Below are 23460 nucleotides of genomic sequence, written 5' to 3' on the forward strand. Positions count from 1 at the left end.
TGTTGATGAAGCTCTTCAAATGCCTGCACGATGCATCCCCTCACTCGCGATTGCAATTGGAGTCAACCTCCATTCAGATCATTTCACATATGGCCCTTGGCCAATACGCAGATCGAAGGCCACATTACAGAAAGGGCGTTCATTGGATTGTGGAATTTTCTGTGCTAAATTTGTTGAATGCCTTGTAACTGCTAGTGACCTTGGTTGTCTAACTGTGCCAAACATGAAACTGTTTAGACAACAATATGTGCTGGAACTTTGGGCCAATAAATACTTTTGCTAAATAAAAAAATATATATTCGTTCTTGTACTTTTCAGTTAATATTTGTATTCGTTTATATAATTTTTTTATGTAATTTTTATAGAGAGAATAACATATTATAATTTTAAACTTTGTTATAAAATAAATACTTTGTGATATTTTCAATTAAACGCCAAAATTGAGAAAGAATATTTGAGTTAATATTTGTATTCGTTTAGATACATATCACAAAATATTTGTGTAGAGAAATACTCATCACGCACATATGTATAAACGATCTTCTTAATAAACGATGTCTAAACGATCTTCTTAATAAACGTCAAAATATTAAGCGATCGTTTAGTAAAGTCTAAACGATCGTTTGGTAAAGTTTAAACGATCTTCTTAATAAACGATGTCTAAACGATCTTCTTAATAAACGTCAAAATATTAAGCGATCGTTTAGTAAAGTCTAAATGATCGTTTGGTAAAGTCTAAACGATCTTCTTAAAATCATAAAAAAAATTAAGCGATCGTTTAGCTACAAGTAGTTTTGCAACATAGAGAATAATCGATACTACTAATTGAAATGTCAATTGATACTAATTGAAATGCAACATACACAATAATCGAACAACCAATTGATACTTGTGATTTATGTTAATATTTCAATACTTAATTGTGAATACGCCACAATCACTATTATTTCGTTGAAGTGGAATTGAGTCAACAATGACAACTGGCCAAGGTTCCTTGTATGTCGATGATCTACCTCTCCTATCAAAGAAGCCAGTACTATCTAACAACTTTGGCACCAACTGTCGAATGGGCAGTAATATGTTTGTCATCTCTTCGGCAGTTGTAAGTGACGGAAGCGAATCCCATACCTTCACTTGACAACTTACCAAATCCAAGCATAATAGAACCCAATGGTTGCCATGGACATTGAATGGAGAGTAAACGTAATCAACACTTGCCCAAGGATCTTGGAAGTCCTCTTTTGACCCGACAACATAGTCAACCAACCTATACTCTTCGTCCCAGTCAAACGGGCGATTCTCTTTAATACATTCTTTGTATAGGGGCCACTTCGAAACTAAAATGCGCTGCAAAGAAAAACATACAAACGCAAATATCAGACCGAAAGACAAATATCAAACGCAAATACATAAAGATTGTGTCTGCAGTTGTGAAGTTCTGAGAAGAAGGTATCCCGGCTGCCTTAATCTTGAAGCGAATGAAAAGAAAAAGTGCATCCAAATGCTAATAGAAACAAAAGTAAGCAGTAAATGTATAGAACCATAACAATGATAAAATTATAATTGCATAAATGATAAGATAATCTCATACCTCATCCGACAACCACCGGCGACACATAAACAAGTCTCTGAAAAAAGCCTTCGATTTTTTTCCATGAAAGGTTTCACGCAGCTCATCGTCTGTACGCTTGTCTGTAATCCAAGCTCGAAGTCTATCTAAATGGACGTCAAGTATTTTGTGCATAGGATCATAAACAATTGCTTCATACTCAAAGGTGCTGGTGGTTGATGTCAGAGACCGTTTAGGTAGAGTTGTGAATGGGGTTGATAGGTAAACACTTGCACGCTTCCTACGGGCGGGCCGAACGTGTGGTCATTGAGTGAGAAATGGTTCTATCTCTGTGACGTCCTCATCGTCAACGACATCTATTGGCTCCTCTAAACCAATATCAACCTTCTTCTCCAACACATCTTCGTCGCCCTATGGAAGCTCATAATGCATTAGTGTGGATAATGATAGAAATTAAACATCAATATTAGCATGAACATGGAACCAAACCTTCTTTTTAACTTCAATGTGTTCATCCTCCTTTGGCATCCTCAACCAATTAGGGGTACCGCCTGTGTCAACATCTTCGATCTTAGCATTATCCACATCTTTACTTTCTAATGTATGATCTACTAAGCCTTCGGACACCTTGTGGTCCCCTTCGTCACCCTATGGAACCTCAAAATGAATTAGCGAGAACATGCAACTTAACGTATGAGTAATTCCCAAATATGAAACAACTAACGTCAATACACTTAACAGTTTCATTCCTAACCTTTCTTTGAAGTCCAATGTGCTTCAATATGGTTGACATCATGCCCTTCAATTCGTCAATATCGGATTTTATACTATTAAGTTGCCCTTCAACAACCGCTACTCGATCTTGGAGATTTCGAATAGCCTTTTTCATCTTAATCTTGGACTTCTGTTTCTCACTCTTTTTGAAGTCATCTTCATCATTAACAACTTCTCGTACTCTTTTTGAACCACCATTCTTCGACTGAATAATGGTAGATGAGCGGAAGTTTTCAAAAAGTTCACCTGAAGCAATTTTCAACTGCTCCTCTTCAGGTGTCATCTCAATGACCGCCTTAATTATAAACTGCAAATAGAAAAAGGCAAATGTATTTAGGACAAAGAAATAAGCACAAAATCACGCGATCCTTAAGTAAGTTACTATTGCTTGCTACTTACCATTGGCGAGTCAAACACCTGGCTTATAGTTTGGGACTTTGGTGATTGTTGGCACACCCACCTCAGCATTCGTGGTATGGCATGATCGTTTACTTTATCTACACCACATCCAATGATGGTTGGTATAGACTCATATGCCCAAACCTATTCGACATTTGACAAACAAGTTTAGAAAGTGCCACAAGATATATATAGATATATAAACAAGTGGTTATACAATCGTTTGAAAACAACTATACGATCATTTAACATAACTAAACGATCGTTAAAAAACAACTATACGATCGTTTAACATAACTAAACGATCGTTAAAACAACAACTAAACGATCGTTTAAAAGAACTAAACGATCGTTTAAAACAACTAAACGATCGTTTAAAACAACTAAACGATCGTTTAAAACAACTAAACGATCGTTTAAAATAACTAAACGATCGTTTTAAAGTTTTGAAGTAAGAAGTCACATACCTGTAATGCATGCGGAAATCCATTGATAGTATATTTTTTTGTCTGTGTTGATTTCTTCTTTCCCTTGGCATATTGCTTGTCCAAGGCTCTTTTCAAGGCACTTAGCGTGCGTACAAAAACAATCCGACCCCAATCATAATTATTAAATGAATTCCAATCATCAGCAATCTTGAAAAAACCAATGTCCACTTTGGTTCGCCTATCTTTTCCCAACAAAGATATCTCTATAAAGTAGACTAAAGCTAATTTCACAATATCATCGTCATCACCCTCGTATTCCAAAAATATATCCTCTAAGTCGCTAACATAAACACACTCCTTGTCTTTGAAAAACTTCTCCAACAATCGACTATTCCCAACCAACTGAATATAGTCCTCTTTAGGACCCCATAGTCCAGTTATGATGTTAAACTCTCTCCTACCGAAAGTACAAACAACGCCCCCTAGTAAGAAACTTATAGAATCCTTTCCTTCATCTTCCACCTCCCTTAACAGTAAGTAGTGGATGAGTGGCCCATTAAAGACAATATTTAGGTCCAAAAAGTGCCCAAACTTTGTTTTCCTAAATAAGGCTAATTGATCGGGCTTGAGTTTGGCCTTAATATTATGTGTTGTCTTTTCCAAATGAGACAAACAGCTTACTAGGGAATAAAAATGATGGGAAGGATTAATCTTGTACAAGGGTCCGTCGGTCGATGTCGAAGTCGATGTCATGATTCAAGCCTGAAGAAAAAGGAACAAATTCCAGCAAATATATTGAAAATGGGTTACAGATAAAACTCACTGAAATAAGAGAACACGCTCAAAGTTGATTCTTAGGTTCGAAAAGGAGAAGCGACGAAATGCACTGGAGGACCGACGACAAACGAACAGTCGGAGTATCTTCGAAGAGCAGAGCGGGAAATTTCAAAAGCCAACGAAAGGAGATGTTTTTTTTTTACTTCATGTGTTCTATGCGAAAGAGAAGGGAAAGCGAACGTGGGTAGGCAAAAAAATCAATAGAGAGCGATAGAAATTTAATGAAGGGCATTTTTGTCCATTCACACCCAAATTGTCCTAAAAGTCTTTCTTTTGAAAACTTGTCCCAAAATTCATTTAAATCTCTTTTTTTAACCTATCTTTGGCAATTTCCCAAGTTTATATAGAAATTCACTGGACAACCACTTAAAGTCAACTCAATCATGAGGCAATCATTATGCAACAAGGTGGATAAGCGAGAGCTAGAAGCCTTCTTGAAACATTAAATGATTGCTTCTAAATAGACAAGGCAAAGCGGAGATTTGCAACTTCTCATGCATCAAAAGACACCTTTTCATCAATGAATCACGGTGGATATGGAATTTTGTATATTTACATGTATCAAAGTAAGTGAAAGGTGTTACATGAATTTAGACAATATGGATGAAAGGCTTGTATTCTTTCATAATTTCTTTTCATTTAGCGTACATAATGATTTTTCACAATTTGATGTGAAAGAAGAAAATTGAGAAACATAGAATCTTGGTTTTAAAAAAAAAAGTATAAAAAAAACTTGAAAGCTTTTAACCTTTATTTCTTGTGTGTTCTTATGATAGAATGCATGAAAACTTGGAATATTCAAGTGAGAATCAAGTGAAAATTAATATATCTTGCTTGTAGAATACTTTGAAGATCAAGAGTTGACGAGGGTTTCAAAACTTTGTCTCATCCTTGGTTTTATTAAATCATCCAAATAATTTGTTGTCCAATTAAATCATCCAAATAATTTGTTGTCCAATTTACTTAGGGGTTGAGATCAAATTGATTTTGAATTTTTTTCCTAACGATTTTAGTTTTCACAATATTTTCATAATTGCAAAATTTGAAAAAAAATCAATGACACCGTTCCTAATGTCTATATTTAATTTAATTTGTTATCCATTACAATGTTTTAAATTTGCAACAAAAGCAAAATTCAATTGCATCCGAATATATTAACCACCAAGTCTCTAATTGTTATATTAAAAATAATTAAAAAAAATCTTTTAAATATCTAATTATGCTATGTGGTCATAACATAATTTTGTTTGATAAGTTTTGGTGTCTAGACTCAACATCGACATTTTTAGAAACCGCCACTAGCGGCTAATGATTAAGTATAAATATTATCACATAGAGAGAGGAAAAAGGGATGTAGATAGATTAGTAATGAATGCAAAAACATATCCCTCCTATATATAATACAGATGTAAAGTTGCTGATAATTTCAGTCATACAAAACTAGTGTTACAATAACAATCGGCACCTATCAACAATCCTACTCCAACCATTTATACGAAAATTAAGGACCCCTTTAGAAACTATGCAATAATAATTACCAGAATCGAATGTGCGATTTTCTAAACTCGATACCGGACATTATAAATGAGAAACTAGCATTGGAAATGAAAAGCAAAATAAAATGATATGAGAAAAAAGGAATATCATTGTCCCAGTTAAGTCGGTCATCATCCTCCAACTTTGGCAACTTTTCTTTGCTGAATTTGGCCTGTTACTGGACACTGCATTTCTGTCCAACTTATGGGTACCATCTCTGCACCTAATATTACATTCAATCCATAACACACAGTTAAAACCCATATTGAACTTCAACTTCAGAGATCAATTAAACTCGAAAGTTTTATAGAGCTTAAGTGCAAGGTCTAACAGCATCATGAGCTTTTTTCTTTTTTCTTTTTGTAAGACAGTATACATACATATGTAAAGCAAAGAAAGTACAGTTGAAGTAGGATTATGGAATTAAAAATTAGAAGAAAAAAATCCCTAAATGCAAAGACGATTGATAATAATTAATCTTGCTAAATAATGAAAAGGTCCAAGGCCCAAACACTTCACAGCAGGTCCGCACATAATGTATGCCTAAGACCGAGCTAGGCACACGCGTGAAAGCACCTTTCAAAATAATTGTTACAACAAGTCCTCTCAAATGAGTAGCCAAGTACACAAGGCTAGTTCAGAGTCACATAATTCAAAAAGGCAGGAGCAGTAAAAACCAAGTAAACAGTACGTATTCAATGTAAAAAGAAATGGCATTTAGAATAAGGGGCATGCTTATGGAGATCAATATTCATTCATAGTCAAGTGATAACAGAAGATTCAAAGTTCTTAAATACCAGAAAGAATTTGCATGATGCTCTTACAATTTTTTTTTAAAGGAAACAATACTTTTTGATATAATGAAAAGTGGCAGATGCATTTGAGAAACAGAAAATTCGACAATAGCTAAAAACAGCTAAAATGAGAGCAAATACATCCAAATGACAATAATGTCAAATGTCTTTATTATATCAATGAAAAAAAGTATTGTTCAATTATTTCATGATGCTCCTAAAAATTTTAGTGCCAAATGTCTTTATTTCATAAAACTGAAACTTGAATGAATTTGAAGTGAATATTTCTTGTTGAACTTGAACATAGTGTTATATACATCTGTTCAAATAGTTGAACATGAACAATCAATGGCTCAAGCTGAACTCTACTTCAATGATTAATCTGTTGCCCTATTTGTTTGAATTTTCATTAGTAAGATAGGAATAGCAATTACTTAAAATGTCGTGAAAGGAAATAATAACTCTTTAGGCTTCGCAAAAGTGCTGTAGTCTTTACCTGCTGTACTTTCTGCAGAGACGACGCCAAGTTCGTTTTTTGCAGTTGACAGATGATAGGCCCTTGCATCTCCAAGAGAAAGCTTTCGGAGAGAACTTTGGTCAAGGAAATTTGAGATACCAAATAGATGCACTCTCAAATCAATACCTCCAAAGAAAATTTCTTTCTTTAGCATTAAAGACGATGAAATATAAGAATTGAGAGTAACATGAAGACACCTGGTAGCATTTCAGTTGTCAAAATACGTCTTTATTTTGCAATTTTTGGCCCCTCAATGGAATCGTTATTGTAATTTTACAAACAACTGATAGGCGCTGTTGGTTTTTATGATTCTAGATTATGGTGGAAAGAATGAGTTATGGCTTACAATTTTAGTTAAATTACAAGTTTAATCCCTAAACTCGTAGCATTTTAGCGGATAGATTCATGACTTATAAAACGATTAATAAGTCCTTACCTTTCAATTTTATGTCTAATAGTTTTTACTAAACTTTAAGGATGTCTAATATGTAAGGCTCTGATCGCATACCACCAATGCAATGAAGGCCCTGCAATGGGGATAATGTGAGAAGAAACTTCGGTTGGTAAGACACTTCGAAAAAAAGGTGTGTGGAAGTTCTCTCCGCTAGAAAGGTTACGCGGCGAATGGCAGAGCAGTCTAAACTACTTCATCGAGGAATAGTGATGTGACCCTAATGTCAATAGGCTGACGATTGATTGGACCCCACCACTCAATCAAAGTTCAAGATAAGGATTGGACAAAGGCACGTGGCGTTTTGAGGTTGGGCCACTTCCCGCAGTCGATAAGGGTAATCATTCCGTTATGGGAAAATCCACCGGGAATAAATAGCTGAGTTTGTTTAAGAAAGGATTGGGGAACTACTCGAGATTCCAAAGGTGCAGGACAAGCTTATTTCTGCCAAGAATTTCAAGGGGTGCAATGATACTCTTGGTTGTCCTCTAGGAGGAAGAGCAAGTCGATTGCGACAGTGAGTGGTTCTTCTTATAAAATGTTTCCAAAATAAAAAGATTTCTAAAATGTGTTTAAATCTTTAAATCCATTTCTGTCAAGTTCATGGTCCGTATGATTTACTTTATGCTTTCAAATCCTTAAAATGCATATAACTTATAAATAAAGTGGACTTTGTTGAAATGATGTATTCAAAAGAATACATGAAGTTTGATAAGGTTGAAAACGAGATGATCTTTTGTACCCTATGCAATGAGAATGTCTCATACTTGCTGTGTAATCTGGTAAAGGATGCTTTATTCTTATTGTGTGATCTTGAATAGAATGCTCTATTCATCCTGTGTGATCTAGTATGAGATGCCCTTTCGTTGTTGTGTGATCTAGCACTGAAGAAACATTATGCGTAATAAAATTTATGGAGCTTGCTAAACACGTTGAGTTTACTCCGCATAGCTGCAACTTGGCAAAAGAGCGTAGTAAACGCTTGAGTTGAGAAAAGGAGTACAAAGATGTAATTAACTATGTAGAATGATTCTACTTTATGACGAAATGATGAGTTGATCAAATGTGCTTAAGCGATATGAACTTTTATGCCTGATTTTCAAGGGCATGATTTAAAGGAAATGATTTCCATGCGAATTACGAATGTTTGATAATGAGATTTGACTTGTGTTGAATTGCCTAAGGCATTGAAATGATTGGTTCTAAACACATTATTTTACCATTGATACTCATACTATTTGTATCGCATGATTTGGTGAAATGACTTATAACGCATTAATGCGGAATTTGATATATTAAAGGCGTTGATCAAAGACCCCACTCACTAGACGTTTTGTCTAACCTTTCAAATGTTTCGTTTTACCCCCACCCAGGTAGTGAAGGACATCCAGCATTGAACCTGCAGTCTTGATCGCCTATTGTGCCTTGTGATCGTATCATTTTGGTAGTGGCCACTATTGGCTCGCATAGCCTGAAGAAGCTAGGCGAGACGAGTCTAAATGTTGTTAAGGTGTGTTTTGTTCTCTCTAGAGAAACTTTGTATTAAGTACCAAATGTAGTCACTTATTTTGAAAAAATCAATGAAGTCGTCTCATTCCATCCATGTTCGCTTTCGGCATTTAAAATTGTTGGTTGTATTTATTCCCGCTTACTAGATGTTCAACGTTTACCTCATAGAAGCTACGCATTGAGTAGATAGGCAACACACCTCCATTTTGTCACATAAAGTGACATTTGGGGTAGGGTGTGACAGTTGGTATCAGAGCATAAGTTCTTAGCAAATGTTTTGAGTAGAATCATGCATATAGAGTCGAATGATAGTACGAAAGTCTAACATATCGATGCGATATCGGAACTATGGCACCACGAAGAAGGCCAAGGCGAGTCAAGCAAGTGGCAACAGATGTTCCAGCTATGGCGCCAATAGAGTGCAAGCATTTGACGAAATGTATAGTAACCCACACAATTCAGTGCGAAGAAGAGCTGGGGAAGGCGCATTTGATCGCATCCCTCAGAAGTTAGACAAAAGATTTAGCCTAGAGAGGTTAAAGCGCTAGATGTCACGAGCATGCTTGTCTAAGGTGTTGTTTGCCCATGGCCACATGCCCGAACATCCTCAAACCACCTTATCTTTATATTTTGTACTTTAGCCTATTGCTTTCATTTTGTTGTCGCTGACCTAAGAAGTGACGTTTCGGCATTTTCATATACAAATCTGACAAAGCTAAAAATGTTTAATATGTACTATAGAGGAGACATAGTAGTTGAATCCCCAACCAAGCCTTGTTGTACTCTATGCAATTGAATCTTTCTTTGCAATTGACAGTCTTCAATGCTTTCTTTAACAATGTTTTCAATGCTTTTCTTCCTCTCTTATGTTTTATAAAACTATTTTCTCTCAAAACATGAAGGGAGGCTACATCGTACCACTAGTTTGTCCGCGACTTTCAAATTTCATACAAGTGACTTGCTCACCGAGTTAGAACAAGTGCCACACATCGCCCATCCCGTGTTTGAAAAGTTGCGATTGTGACCCTGGAGGCAACGACCTTTGCAGGGACCACTAATCCAACTGAAGCAAAAAAGTGGTTGAGTTTGATAGAAAAATGTTTTGGGGTAATGGACTGCTCCGAAGAGAGAAAAGTGAAATTAGTAATGTTTCTTTCGCACGATAGCATAGAAGACTGGTGGATTCTCCATGCGGTGAGGGTAGGTGGTGAAGACCTTGTTGGGTGGGAATAATTCAGAAAGGCGTTCAAGGACAAATTTTACCCTCGTTCCTTCTGTGACGCAAAGAGAAACAAATTTATGAATTTGGTTCAAGTCGGTATGACTGTCCTAGAATACAAAAAACGATTTACTGAGTTCGCTAAGTCCGTATTAGCCTTTGTGGTTGACGAGACGAACAAGTGCAAGCAGTTTGAAGAAGGCTTGCGAACTTAGATTGGAGCACGAGTCACAGCCAGCATTGATTGGTCCAACTTTTCTAGACTGGTTGAAGTTGCTATGAAGGTTGAAAGATGCATGACAGACAATAAGAAAAACAAAATTTTAAGGAGGGACCACTGCAAAAAAGGCTCTAGCGGCTCAAAGGGTGACGAACGACGTGGCGAAGATAGGCGCCAAGCACCAGACATCCAACAACGAGGAAATTTCAAAACTCGTTCTCTAAATCCCTCCAAGTTCAAGACCAGCTATGGTCGGTTTCAAAGACAGAATATAGGTCAAGAAAGGGGAGGTACCTCGGTATGGATAGAGAATGTGCCCCAACGAAGGCCAGCCAAGGGGCAGAATCCAAATTTTGAAGAAAGAAATGGCTTCCAAAAGAGTTTTTTTAGCTGCGGGCAACCAAGACACTTTTCCAAATACTGTCCAAATGTGGGAACCCAAGGTAGCCTACGAACCATATCACAATCAATCAACTAGCCTTACCGCCAAAACAAAATTGAAGTTGGGCCTTGCAGAGTCAGAGGACTTGGAAGGCCCAAATCGCAAGGAAAGGTTTGTACTATAACTCAGAACGAGTCAGAAATAGCCCTCACGTGATCACAGGTTCATTGATGATTTATAATTCCCCTACTTTTATGCTATTTGACTCTGGAGCTACACATTCTTTTATTTCTATATTGCATGCTAAGACTTTGAAACACAAGATAGAACCTTTAGAAAGTGAGTTGATGATTAGCACACCTTCAGGCAAGGTGTTTTTAGTAGAGCTAGTATGTAGAGATTGCAAAGTAAAGGTTGGGGGTGTCGTAATGAAAGTCGACTTGATTCTGTTTTAGCTCGACGAATTGGATGTGATCTTGGAAATGGATTTTCTTATCAAATACCATGTGGCGTTGGACTACTCCAATAAGGAGATAATATTGAGGAACCCTGGAAAGTTCGAAATCAAACTCGTAGGCAAGGAAGTTGATGAAGAAAGGACATATGCCTACCTGGCACGTACGGTAGTTACTCAGGCCCCACAAACTGAACCAAGTAAAGTGCCTATAATTTGCGAATACTTGGATGTATATCCAGAAGAATTGAGTGGATTGCCGTCAAAGAGAGAAATTAAGTTCACAATTGATGTGGCGCCTGGGACTACACCCATTTCTCAAACCCCCTATCGCATGGCACCGCCAAGCAAACTGAAGGAATCGAAAAACCAATTGGAGGAATTAATAGAGAAAGGGTACATTCGGCCTAGTACTTCACCATGGGGAGCCCATGTCCTATTCGTAAAGAAAAAGGATGGATCAATGAGATTGTGCATCGATTACCAACAATTAAACAAAGTAACAATTAAGAATGTGTATCCCTTGCTGCAAATTATAAACGATCTTTTCTATCAATTAAAAGGAGCCTCAGTATTCTCTAAAATAGAATTGTATTCAGGTTACCACCAATTAAGAATTAAGAAGTCAGACGTGCCTAAAACGACATTTAGAATGCGTTATGAACATTATGAGTTCTTGGTGATGTCTTTTGGATTAACCAACACCCAAGCAACTTTTATGGACCTAATCAATCAAGTGTTTCACCACTATTTAGATCAGTTTGTTATTGTCTTCATCAGCGACATTTTAGTTTACTCTCCAGATGCAAAGAGACACGTATAACATTTGAGAATTGTGTTGCAAACCTTGCGAGAAGAAAGACTATTTGCAAAGTTTAGTAAGTGTGAATTCTGGTTGAACCAAGTGGTGTTCCTCAAGCACATTATATCCTCAGAAGGGTTAAAGGTAAACTTACAAAAGGTAGAGGCGATTGAAACCTAAGAACGTCCCACAACAGTTCCTAAAGTTAGAGCTTTCTTGGCTTGGCAGGTTACTATAGGCGATTCGTGGAAGAACTTTCCAATTTAACCCTTCCTTTGACAACAATTACCAAGAAAGCAACAACGTTTGAATGGTCGTGAAACTACGAAAGGAGTTTTCGAGAATTAAAACACAAACTTACTGTTGCACCGCGTTTCGCATTACCCGCACCCGGAAAGGAATATGAAGTCTTGCGATGCGTCCCACCAAGGCCTAGGATGCGTTTTGATGTATAAAGGGAAAGTAATAGCCTACGCATCCACAAAACTGAAATCACATGAGTGCAATTACACCACACATGACTTAGAATTGGCGGTCATCGTCCATACATTGAAAATTTGGCGACACTACCTGATAGAAGAAAAGTGTAACATCTTCAGGGACCATAAGAACCTAAAATATATATTTGACCAAAAGGAGTTGAATTTAAGATGGAGGCATACGATGGAACTTATTAAAGATTACGACTGCACCATTGCATAACACCCCGGAAAAGCCAACGTAGTAGCCGACGCCTTGAGCAAAAAGAGCCCTAGCTCAACTAATGGAGGGAGAATAACCCTACTAAGAGAATTAAAAGGCTTCTAGACCATTCTAAACGTTGAATTAATTGGGAATTTGAGGGCATGTTTCCAGGTTAAAGCCCATACTTGAAGAGTAAATTCTTAGATTGCAACCTGAAGACCCTGAGTTAAGAAAGTTAGCCAAAGAAGTCAGATGCGAAAGGCAGTCGACTTCGCGTTCAGAAAGGATGACGTATTATTAAAAGACATGAGGCTATGCATCCCGCAAAATAAGGCGTTAAAGGCTAGTATCTTAGAGGAAGCTTATAGTTCAACCTATGCAATGCACACTGGGAGTACCAAGATGTACAGAATCTTGAAAGCTTATCACTGGTGGCCAGACATGCGCCAAATTTGTAGCCAAATGTTTGATTTGTCAACAAGTCAAACCTCTGCGACAAAAGACTAGTGGGTTGCTCTGTCCTTTGCCGAGTCCTGAATGGAAATGGGAACAAATAACTATGGACTTCTTGTTTGGGTTGCCAAGAAATCCAAACAGGTACAATGAAATTTGGGTGGTTGTGGATAGATTCACTAAGACGGCATATTTCATCCCTTTTAAGCAATTATGGACGAATTCACGAAAACGATACGTTTAAGCAAAACTTACCGCTAGACAAATTGGCCAAGTTATATATGGACAAAATTGTAAGCCAATATGGAATCCCCCTGTCCATAGTTTCTGACCGAGACTTGCGGTTCACTTTTAAGTTTTGGCCAAAACTGCAAGCAGCGTTAGGAACAAAGTTGCGTTTCAGTACCGCATTCCACTCACAGACGGATGGTCAATCTGAAAGAATCATTCAAACATTGGAAGATATGTTGAGGGTCTACGTTCTACAATTTAAAGGAAGTTGGGACGAGCGTTTGTCTTTTATTGAATTTGCTTACAACAACAATTACCACTCTAGCATTGAAATTGCCCCATTTGAGGCTTTATACAGAAGGCACTACAAGATGCCGATTTGTTGGGAAGAAGTCAGCGAGAGAAAATTGTATGGACCAGAGTTAATCCAGACAACGACAGAGAACATAAAGGTAATTAAGGAAAATTTGAAGATTGCTCGCGATAGACAAAAGAGTTACGCGAATAATCGTCGCAACGCACTAGAATTTAAGGTGGGATAAATGTTTTCCTGAAACTATCCCATGGAAGGGAGTAATCAGATTTGGGAGAAAAGGAAAACTAAATCCTCAATACATAGAACCTTATGAGGTTCTAGATCGCATAGGACCAGTGGCCTATAAGTTAAAACTATCCACGAAATTATCTAGAATACATAATGTTTTCCATGTCTCCATGTTAAGGAAGTATGTGTCTGACTCCTCACACATCCTCCAAGACCATCCCCTGGAAGTACAAGAAAACTTGACATATAAAGAAAGACCTCTACGAGTCTTAGACCGAAAAGAGCAAGAATTACAAACAAAAATGACTCCCATGGTCAAAATCTTATGGAACAATCATGGTGTTAAGGAAGTCACTTGGGAGAATGAAGAGCATATGAAATTCTAAGTACCCACAATTGTTCGCACTGGCTTACAAAATTTCAGAGACAAAATTCCAATAAGGAGGAAGTAGTTGTAAGGCCCTAAGCGCGTATCACCAACGCGATGAAAAGCCCTGCGATAGAGGTAATGCACGAAGAGACTATCGTCGGTAAGAAGCGCTACGAAAAAAGGAATGTGTGATGAAAGGTCTCTACGTGAAAAGGGTTACGCGGTGAATGGCAGAGCAGTCTGAGCTACTTCACCAAGGAACAATGATGTGACCCTAATGTCAGTAAATCGGCGATTGATTGGATCCCACCGCCCAATCAAAATTCAAGATAAGGGTTGGACAGAGACACGTGGCGTTTTGAGGTTAGGCCACTCGCCATCGGTAAGGGTAATCATTCCGTTATGGGAAAACCCACCGGGGAAGACCTATAAATAGAGAAAATTCAGGTAAATTTGAAGTTGCTTGTTCCCTAAGTTTGTTTAAGAAAGGATTGGGGAACTACTCGAGATTCCAAAGACGCAGGACAAGCTTATTTCCAGCAAGGAATTCAAGGAGTGCAATGAGACTCTTGCCTGAGGAAGCTAGGAGGAAGAGCAAGTCGATTGCAACAGTGAGTGGTTCTTCTTATAAAATGTTTCCGAAATAAAAAGATTTCTAAAATGTGTGTAAATCTTTAAATCCATTTCTGTCAAGTTAATGACGTATGATTTCCCTTTTGCTTTTGAATCCTTAAAATGCATATAACTTATAAATAAAGTGGACTTATGGTTAAAATGATGTATTTGGAAGAATATAAGAAGTTTGATAAAGTTGAAAACAATATGATCTTTTGTACCCTATGCGATGAGAATGTCTTATACTTGCTATGTAATCTGGTAAGGGATGCCTTATCATTGCTATGTGATCTGGGATAAAATGCTCTATTCTTACTATGTGATCTTGAATAGAATGCTCTCTTCATCCTATGCGATCTTGAATAGGATGTCTCATACATACTTGCTATGTGATCTAGCACTGGAAGACGCGTTGTACGTCATCAAATTTATGGGGCTTGCTAAACGCGTTGAGTTTACTCCGCATAGCTACAACTTGGCAAAAGAGTGTGGTAGACGCTTGAACTGAGAAAAGGGGTACAAAGATGTAATTAACTATGCAGAGTGATTCTACTTTATGACGAAATGATGAGCTGATCAAATGTGCTTAAGCGATATGAACTTTTGTGCCTAACTTTCAAGGGCATGATTTAAAGGAAATGATTTTCATGCAAATTACGGATGTTTGATTATGAGATTTGACTTGTGTTGAATTGTCCAAGGCATTGAAATGATTGATTTTAAACTCAATATTTTACCATTGATACTCATACTATTTGTATCGGATGATTTGGCGAAATGATTTATAACACGTTAATGCGGAATTCGACATATTAAAGGCGTTAATCAAAGACCCCACTCACTAGTTGTCTAATCTTTCAAATGTTTTGTTTTACTCCCACCCAGATAACGAAGGACATCCAACATTGAACTTGCAGTCTTGATTGCCTATCGTGCCTTGTGATCGCATCATTTTGGTAGTGGCCACTATCGGCTTGCATAGTCTGAAGAAGCTAGGCGAGACGAGTCTAAATGTTGTCAAGTTGTGTTTTGTTCTCCCCAGAGAAACTTTGTATTAAGTACCAAATGTACTCACTTATTTTGAAAAATCAATGAAGTCGTCTCATTCCATCCATGTTCGCTTTCGGCATTTAAAATTGTTGGTTGTATTTATTCTTGCTTACTAGATGTTCAGCGTTTACCTCATAAGAGCTACGCTTAGAGTGTCTAGGCAACACGCCTCTATTTCGTCGCATAAAGTGACATTTGGGATGGAGCGTGACATTATAAGTTTTTTTAACTTTCAATTCTATATCTACTAGACTCTATCTACTAGACTCACGAAATGGTTGACATTTCTTTAAAAAATTCATGAATAAGCAACAGGAACTGAAAACGCTAACCTTTCAATTTTGTGCTTAATAGGTTGTTGAATTTAAAAAACATCTAATAACTTGGGAATCTATTAAACACAAAATTGAAGGTTCGAAAATGTATAGGACCGTAAAGATCCAAGAGACTTATTAGACAACTAAAGAGAGGCAAAAAACATTTATAATTCTCGGACCTATTACACAATTCTAAAAGTTTAAGGTCGAAGCTTGTAATTTGACCTTACAAGATGATCCTTTGACCGTGTGACAACTAGGGAAGAATTTTGTGCTGACAATCTGCTAAAAAAATCTTTTGCATCCTTTATGAACATGCAGAGGTTATGAACATGCAGAGGAGTTTTAAGAAGAAAGGATACAACAAGAGCTTTGACAATGTCACCAGGACGAAATGACAGATGCATATCTACTTTATCGATCTCTGTTGCTCGAACATCTTGTTGCCTACAGAAGGGATTTTTAAGTGATTTAAGACTTAGCAAGAATGATCTTCAAAGTAATATTACTCAAACAGAATAAATTAAAAAAAATGACAAAAATAAAAGACAGATAATATGAAATTTATTTATACCACCTAATTGAAAAGGCAGTGTAATTTGTAAAGAAGGCTTTTATTGATAAAAATCGAGTAGATAAGCATGAGTCTTCCACTTCATTATAACAAGATGAAAAACAAAAACATTTCTTGTCTGCCACTTCCATCGTTACAAGTTTACGGCCTTATAGATAGATACAAGAATTTTTGGTCATGGACACCCACAAGGACACATCAAACCTAACCTAATAAAGAACCAAATCTCAATCAAAACCTTCCAAACCTTCTAAAAACTCTACTATCTTTTTTCGTTTTTTTTCTTTCTCTTTTCTCTCCAAAGCCCCCATAGAATAGCACCAATGCCGACTTGCCACTAAAACCTTCGTTTATAACGAAAAGAAGGATGGCAACAAGGAGCTCCTTAAAAGTCTCTCTACAGCCTCTATCCCAGCTATATTTATGGCAACCTCCTAAACAAATGACTCCATACAACATAAGCAAAGCACGCCCCAAAGAATATGATCAAGATTCTCCGCTTCTCTACTACAAAGGATACAACATACCGACTCATCAAATTGGGCACCCTTCTCAAAAGAATCTGAAGCTTTTCTTCTTACATGGAGAACATGCCAGACCAAGAATTTAACTTTCTTGGGAACTTTCACGTTCCACAATGAGGCAAAAATATCAAACCACTCGAAGGAGAAGAATTAATTAAACAAAGAAAAAAAGGATATACATGAGGACCCTTTTGAAGGATTAAGGTTTCCATATACAGACATTTCTTCTCCCAAGGCAATGCACAGACCAAAACTCTCCATGTTTCTGAAACAAGGGAATGGTTGTTGACTCTCTTGGCAATACTAGTTATGGATCGATCTTTGGCCCATTTGTCATTTGATGCCACAAAGAGAGGTTCTCCTTTCAAACATAAGGCAATACCTTTCAAATTTTTAGTCGTCTTCCATAACCTTTCTTCACCACAATCAATCCTTCTTTGTCCATGCCTAATACATTCCAACTACTTTACCACCATATTGGAACTCTTCTCAAATCTACCCCAACTCCTTAGTCTTATCCACCTCACCGAACCTTAATTCAATTTTTATAAACTACGTTCTAATACTGCACATTCGATAAAGAATCCACTTACAACGGCCAAACATACATCCTAAAGGAAATTTCAAGATCTCCATCGTAGGTAAAAGCACCTTGGAGAACCACATCTAAAAAACTAGTTATTGGGGTGGGAGAGTCAAGCCAATTAAGTACCATGTTGGTCATCCCATTCTAACCAATGTGGGATAAAGACAGCCCGTACTACCTTGGTTTTGTTGAGTTTTATGTCTACTCATGATTTGTGAATGTTAAAATATTTTATTATTCAATAAAGTTGTTTTTGAAGTATTGTTCAATAAGTTGTTATTGAATAAAGAGATTTGTTTTTGATAAAACTAAAAATCCAACAAACAAGGTTCCTTGACCATAGCTTGAGTACTTGAATTTTAGAGACGTAAACGAGGATCAAGTTCGACTAATAGTCTAAATGGTCTATAGTATAGATATAAGGTAGGCGCCTTATTATGGGGACACTATGGATGCAGCCCACTTTGTAGCTAGTACAAGCGAAGTGATCCCAAAATGCTCATGTATAGACACGTGGGTGGAGGCATCCAATGCAATAAGATTGTATAAGACCAAACCATGAAATAGTCACTTTCACATTATAACACCATTAACTGATTAAAACTGACTATTTCAATTATAAATGACCTAGATAACGCGACCTTAATCCTGAGCTAACTACGAACTTCTGTTTACACAAAATTATCCTTAGATCTACATAGGCAAGATTAGTTTATCAGCACTGGCCCATAGACATCTCATTTCAGGGGTAAAACCAGATGGATAGCTGAGAACATAAGGCGCAAGACGGAATTCACTCCTACCTATTTTTTGGGTTAGTAGATAAATTGTTCCCTTAAGTATTGACTCAAAATCTTGAACAGAAGGACCCTAGCCTCTCATTGGCCCGATGGGATTCGATTTATAGGTTGGACCTTAAACCAACTGTTCATTAGATGATCAACTGAGGCTTAAGGAACAAGATATAATCTCGAAGGTAAAACGGTAAATTGACCCAATCAAGATTATGAACAAACTGTGAATGGTTGACTTGCAAATCATGGTTATATCAAATAGACACAAATATATCTACAGTGAGGAGAACACAGCTACAGGCTATATAGTGGACAGTCTCGATTAGTTAACAAATGTTTATTAACTCGATTAAAAGAGTTTAGCCAATTCGTCTCGAACCATTAGAGCTCATGATTTTTAGGTCCATTAGGTCCCTCTACTAGCTCATAATAAAATTATACTTAGAACATTGTGATTAAGAAATTCAAATTGGTCAAATTATTATTGTGCTTGAACCATTGATATTATGCGAGATAATTAGCGATTCAACGTTAAGAAAAGACTAATATTTTAAATAGGATTTAAAATATCAAAATTTTGAATAGGGATTTGAGTAAGGTCAATAGGATTGATCGAGATGTTCACATAAAATAATAATTTAATATTAGATATTAAACTATATTTAATTAAATAGTAAATTAATTATTATTATTGAGTAGAGACAAAGAACAAATAAAAGTTTTACGAGGAAACCCTAGTTTAGGGAGAAAAATCACAGTGCAAATCTTTCTTATTATTTTCTTATATAATTGATAATACAAGAAGCATTAACTTATAGGTAATAGAAGTCTAGTTAAAATAATAAACGATAATTAGGAAAACATAAAAGACTAAAAAAACCCTTGGGCTTTCAACATACACCAAGCTCGCTAATTCTAACAATTATATTATATAATTATATTTTATAATCATAATTAATAAAAATTAATTATTTATAAAATAAATTAATTATAATATATATATATATATATATATATATATATATATATATATAAATGTTATTTTATTTGAAGTAGGAAAATCCCAAATTTGGTGAGTTTCCACCTTGTTGATGGTGGAATTCGAAGTGTGAACACCTTGATGTAGCGATCCATGCAATAGTTGCATGTGATTTGCTTAGAAATACATAGAAATCAATAAGATTTAGTTCTTAATGTTAATTTGAAACTTTGTTGATAAATTCCACTTCGATATTCTTCTCTCAAGAACTTAGCCAAATTAATCACTATTTAGTTCCCACCTAGAATTGGTTTGAGAATAGTAAAGAAGACTTTGTGGTGGTCCAAAGTAGTGTTCAAGATCAAAATCAACATTAATTTGATGTTATTATTTGAACTACAAAGGTAAAATTCTTATTACCCTTCTGTATGTTAAAACAAATGCATGCTTAATCCTTTGTTTTGCATGCAATTAGAATGTTATTAGATCCTTAATTTCACTGTGCATGTCCTCTTTTCTCCTTCAGATTCCTAACAATACCCTACCCCTAGAAAGCCAATGTCCCGATCGCTACTCTAGTAATACTTCATTTAGCCAACTCTAGTTATACTTCATTTAGCCACAACCGGTCAGAACCCTTTGCCAATTCCGCTCTGAAACATCAACAACCAGAGGTACCTAAGCATCTTGGATAACCATAGTCAAACGCAAGCTATCAGGTAGCAGAGTCAAGCCACTCAAATTCGAACCAATGTGAGACAAAAGCAACCCATACTACCTCAATTCCTAAAGTCCGTGTCTCCTTACTTCAAACTAACAACAGCTGAAAACATACCTAACACCAAATTTCAAGAGTTTTATACTCTCTAGATGTGCCCACTTCACCAATCACAACTTAGATACAAGGACCCATACTTACATCGCATTGTGCATAGAAATAGTCATAGTAGAAGAGATTTTTACAGTAAAGGATAAAATATATGCAAAAAAGAAAAAAAGAAAAAAAAGAACACCGAATAAACAAAAGCTTCACAACAGAACATTTAAAACCTTATAATTCCAGTAAACTTCTCCTTCACAGACTTTGGACCAACACACATGATATCAGCTGATGCCATTTTGGTCATTACTTTTGTGACCTACAATTATGATAAGAATAATAAGAAATGTTGTCCAAGACATCCATAGACTAATAATATAAACATCAATCAAGAAAGATACAAAGAGAGGAAAAAAAACCTACCGAGATGTTTAGAATTCATAGTCGAAAGAAAAATCATAGTGAGTAGATTAAAATCAAGAGCTTATTAAACTATCATTGAAAAGAAATCAACCCACACTAAAAGATAACCTACGTATATCTTTAATTGGACAATACAAAAAAGAATGTTGGTATCGGTGGCGGCAAAAAAAAACAATCCGGAGTCCAAAGACCACAAAAGGTAAGACATTTCTTTCTTGGTTTCTCTCTCCCGGTAATTTTCCCTCTTGTTCTTTTAATTTTCTTTAGTTTATTGGTTAGGTTTTCTCTGTTCTCTTTTGTTTGTTTAATCTGTACTATCATCCTCTTTAAGGAAAATTGTTTTTCTTTCTCCAGTTTTTTATCTATTGCAACGGCTGTAATCTCAAGAATCCTTTTTCCTCTTTTGATAGGTTAATGGATGTAATTTTGGCTATTGCTTTCTGTTGGTGCAAGGATAAACACCCCTTTAATTTTTGCAGTTTGTCTTATTTAGTCTCCAATTGGAAATGTCATTTGTAATTGCCTATTGGCTTTGGGGGTTTCCCCTATTTCATTGATCTTTGAAATATTTCTTATTCATGAAAAGAATATTTTTCACCTCTTTTTGGGCCTCAACCTTTTTTTATTAGTTTTTTCCTTCATGCATTTTCTTTTTCCCAAAGGAATAGGAGTCACAAAAAACCCAACCTAGCAACAATGCCATTTAGCAATTTAAAAATCCTCAAATGTTTTAAGTCGTCTGCAAAGAATTCTATTCGCTATGGAAAGGGCACTACATTATAAGATGCCCCCTGACTATTTTTCTTAATATTCTTCTTATATTGTTGAGAATACTCTGCATTCACTAGAAAAGAATATGTAAGACCTCTAGTTAGGGATATATTAGGATTATTAGTATGGTTATTAGAAGCATATTAGAAAATAACTAGGAAATTTGTTAGGAATTTAGTTATTCTTAAATCACGGATTGGCCCAAAAGCTTAAATTTATAGGTGAAGGTAGATTTAATTATATAATATTTAACACACTCCCTTTCACTTGTAGGCTCGAAATATGAAAAAATTCCAACAAGTGAAAGTGAATACTTAGGAGAGGAAACAACGTTACAAGGACTTGAACACAGAACATCTTGGACCACACTGCTCTCATACAGATTAATCACCCATTGACCCAAAGCTTATGGGTAAAGGTGAATTCGATTATATCTCATCTAACAGTTATAAATAGAGGGGACTGGATTGGACTAAAGGTGGATCATTTTGTACGGTGGAAATTTGGAAGAGAAATATCTCACTCACAGTGTTTTAAAAGGCGCGCTTCGCGCCTAGGCGCAAGGCGCACACCTTGCGCTTATTTGTGGAGAGACGAGGCGCAGATGAAGAGGCACGGCTGAGGCCCGCGCCTTCCTCCAGGCGCAGTAGGCACAAAAGCCCCAAAGGCGCGAGCTTTATTATTTGGGCTAGGCTGTAATTAAAAAAAAAAAACTATTATACCTACTACGTGTTTTACATATGGCTATAAGTCCAACGAAGAAGATACCGATGGCTATAAGTCCAACGAAAGAGTGAATGAAGATGAGGATCAATTTAGTGATGATGAGTTTGATCTTTAGGAATGAACTTTTATTTTGATTGTTGTTGAATTCTGACTAGTTTTCTATTGTGTTTTGTTTTTTGGGTAGAAAACTAATATTATAATATTTTATACATTAGAGTTAATTCTCATTTCCACATTGGTTATTTACTTATATTTTATACATTGTTGTTCCTTTCAATTTTGTATGTATATATATATATATATATATATATATATATATATATATTTTTTTTTTTTTTTTTTTTTTTTTTTTTTTTTATATATAGTGCGCCTCATGAAAAAAAGCATGCGCCTTTTTGTGCGCCTTGCGCCTAGGCCCCAGAGGACCATTGCGCCTTAGTGCACCTTGAGCCTTTAAAAACACTGCCCACTCAAAAGGGTATGTTATATTGTAACTTTTCTTTCATATTACAATATATTTCTATCTTTTAATGTTCTCGATCGTTCTTAGAGTTTTTTTGTTAGGTGGTGAGCTAACACATTTGAGTATGTTAGTTTCGGCCTAAGTAGTAGTTAATCAAGCTTGGAGAATGGAGACTTGGTGTCAAACTGCTCCCAACCCAAATCATTCCACCCAACGGGAGAGGATTGATAGAATCTTTTCTTCCTTCAAACAGTTCAACAGAAAACCTCCTGGTCCTACTCATAGCAACTGAACCTAAGATAGCCTTGTTGGGTGGTACTTTTTTTTCTGTTGTTCTTGGACGATGACAATGAATAAAAAAATAAAAAAATAAAGAAAATTGCCTTTACAACCTACAAGATAGCCACACAGCAATTCCTCAGCCAAGGTATGGGAATAGATAAAACAACCCAGTGGTAAATTCCTTGTCTATGCGAACATTCCTACCATTTTTTTTATATATCCGTAAGTGTCCGAGTCAGCTTACGTGCACCTCGACTAATCTCACAGGACAACCCGCTTAACTTACAACATTGGGTGTCCAAGAAATTTGTAGGAAATTAATTCCTAGCTAGGTGGTCATCATGGATTGAACTCATGACCTC

The 23460-nt window shown here is 36.3% G+C and overlaps 1 protein-coding gene across 3 annotated transcripts in view; it reads right to left on the minus strand.

Annotated features, from left to right (window-relative positions):
- Window positions 1–5377: 5377 nt before the first annotated feature.
- Window positions 5378–23460, minus strand: part of LOC103502755 (uncharacterized) — a 28369-nt gene continuing 10286 nt past the window's right edge. For 2 of the 3 annotated variants that reach the window (XM_051084303.1, XM_008466826.3), the window contains 4 exons: window positions 20664–20752; window positions 16519–16603; window positions 6835–6916; window positions 5378–5767 (listed from right to left, as the gene is read on the minus strand). In XM_051084303.1, coding sequence (XP_050940260.1) covers window positions 5676–5767; window positions 6835–6916; window positions 16519–16603; window positions 20664–20752 — 348 coding nt within the window. In that variant the 3' untranslated portion in view covers window positions 5378–5675. The remainder of the gene's footprint in view (window positions 5768–6834; window positions 6917–16518; window positions 16604–20663; window positions 20753–23460) is intronic. The other variant, XM_051084304.1, reaches the window with a different exon arrangement.

This window comes from Cucumis melo, chromosome 4 (assembly GCF_025177605.1).
Source record: "Cucumis melo cultivar AY chromosome 4, USDA_Cmelo_AY_1.0, whole genome shotgun sequence".
Classification (NCBI taxonomy): Eukaryota; Viridiplantae; Streptophyta; class Magnoliopsida; order Cucurbitales; family Cucurbitaceae; genus Cucumis; species Cucumis melo.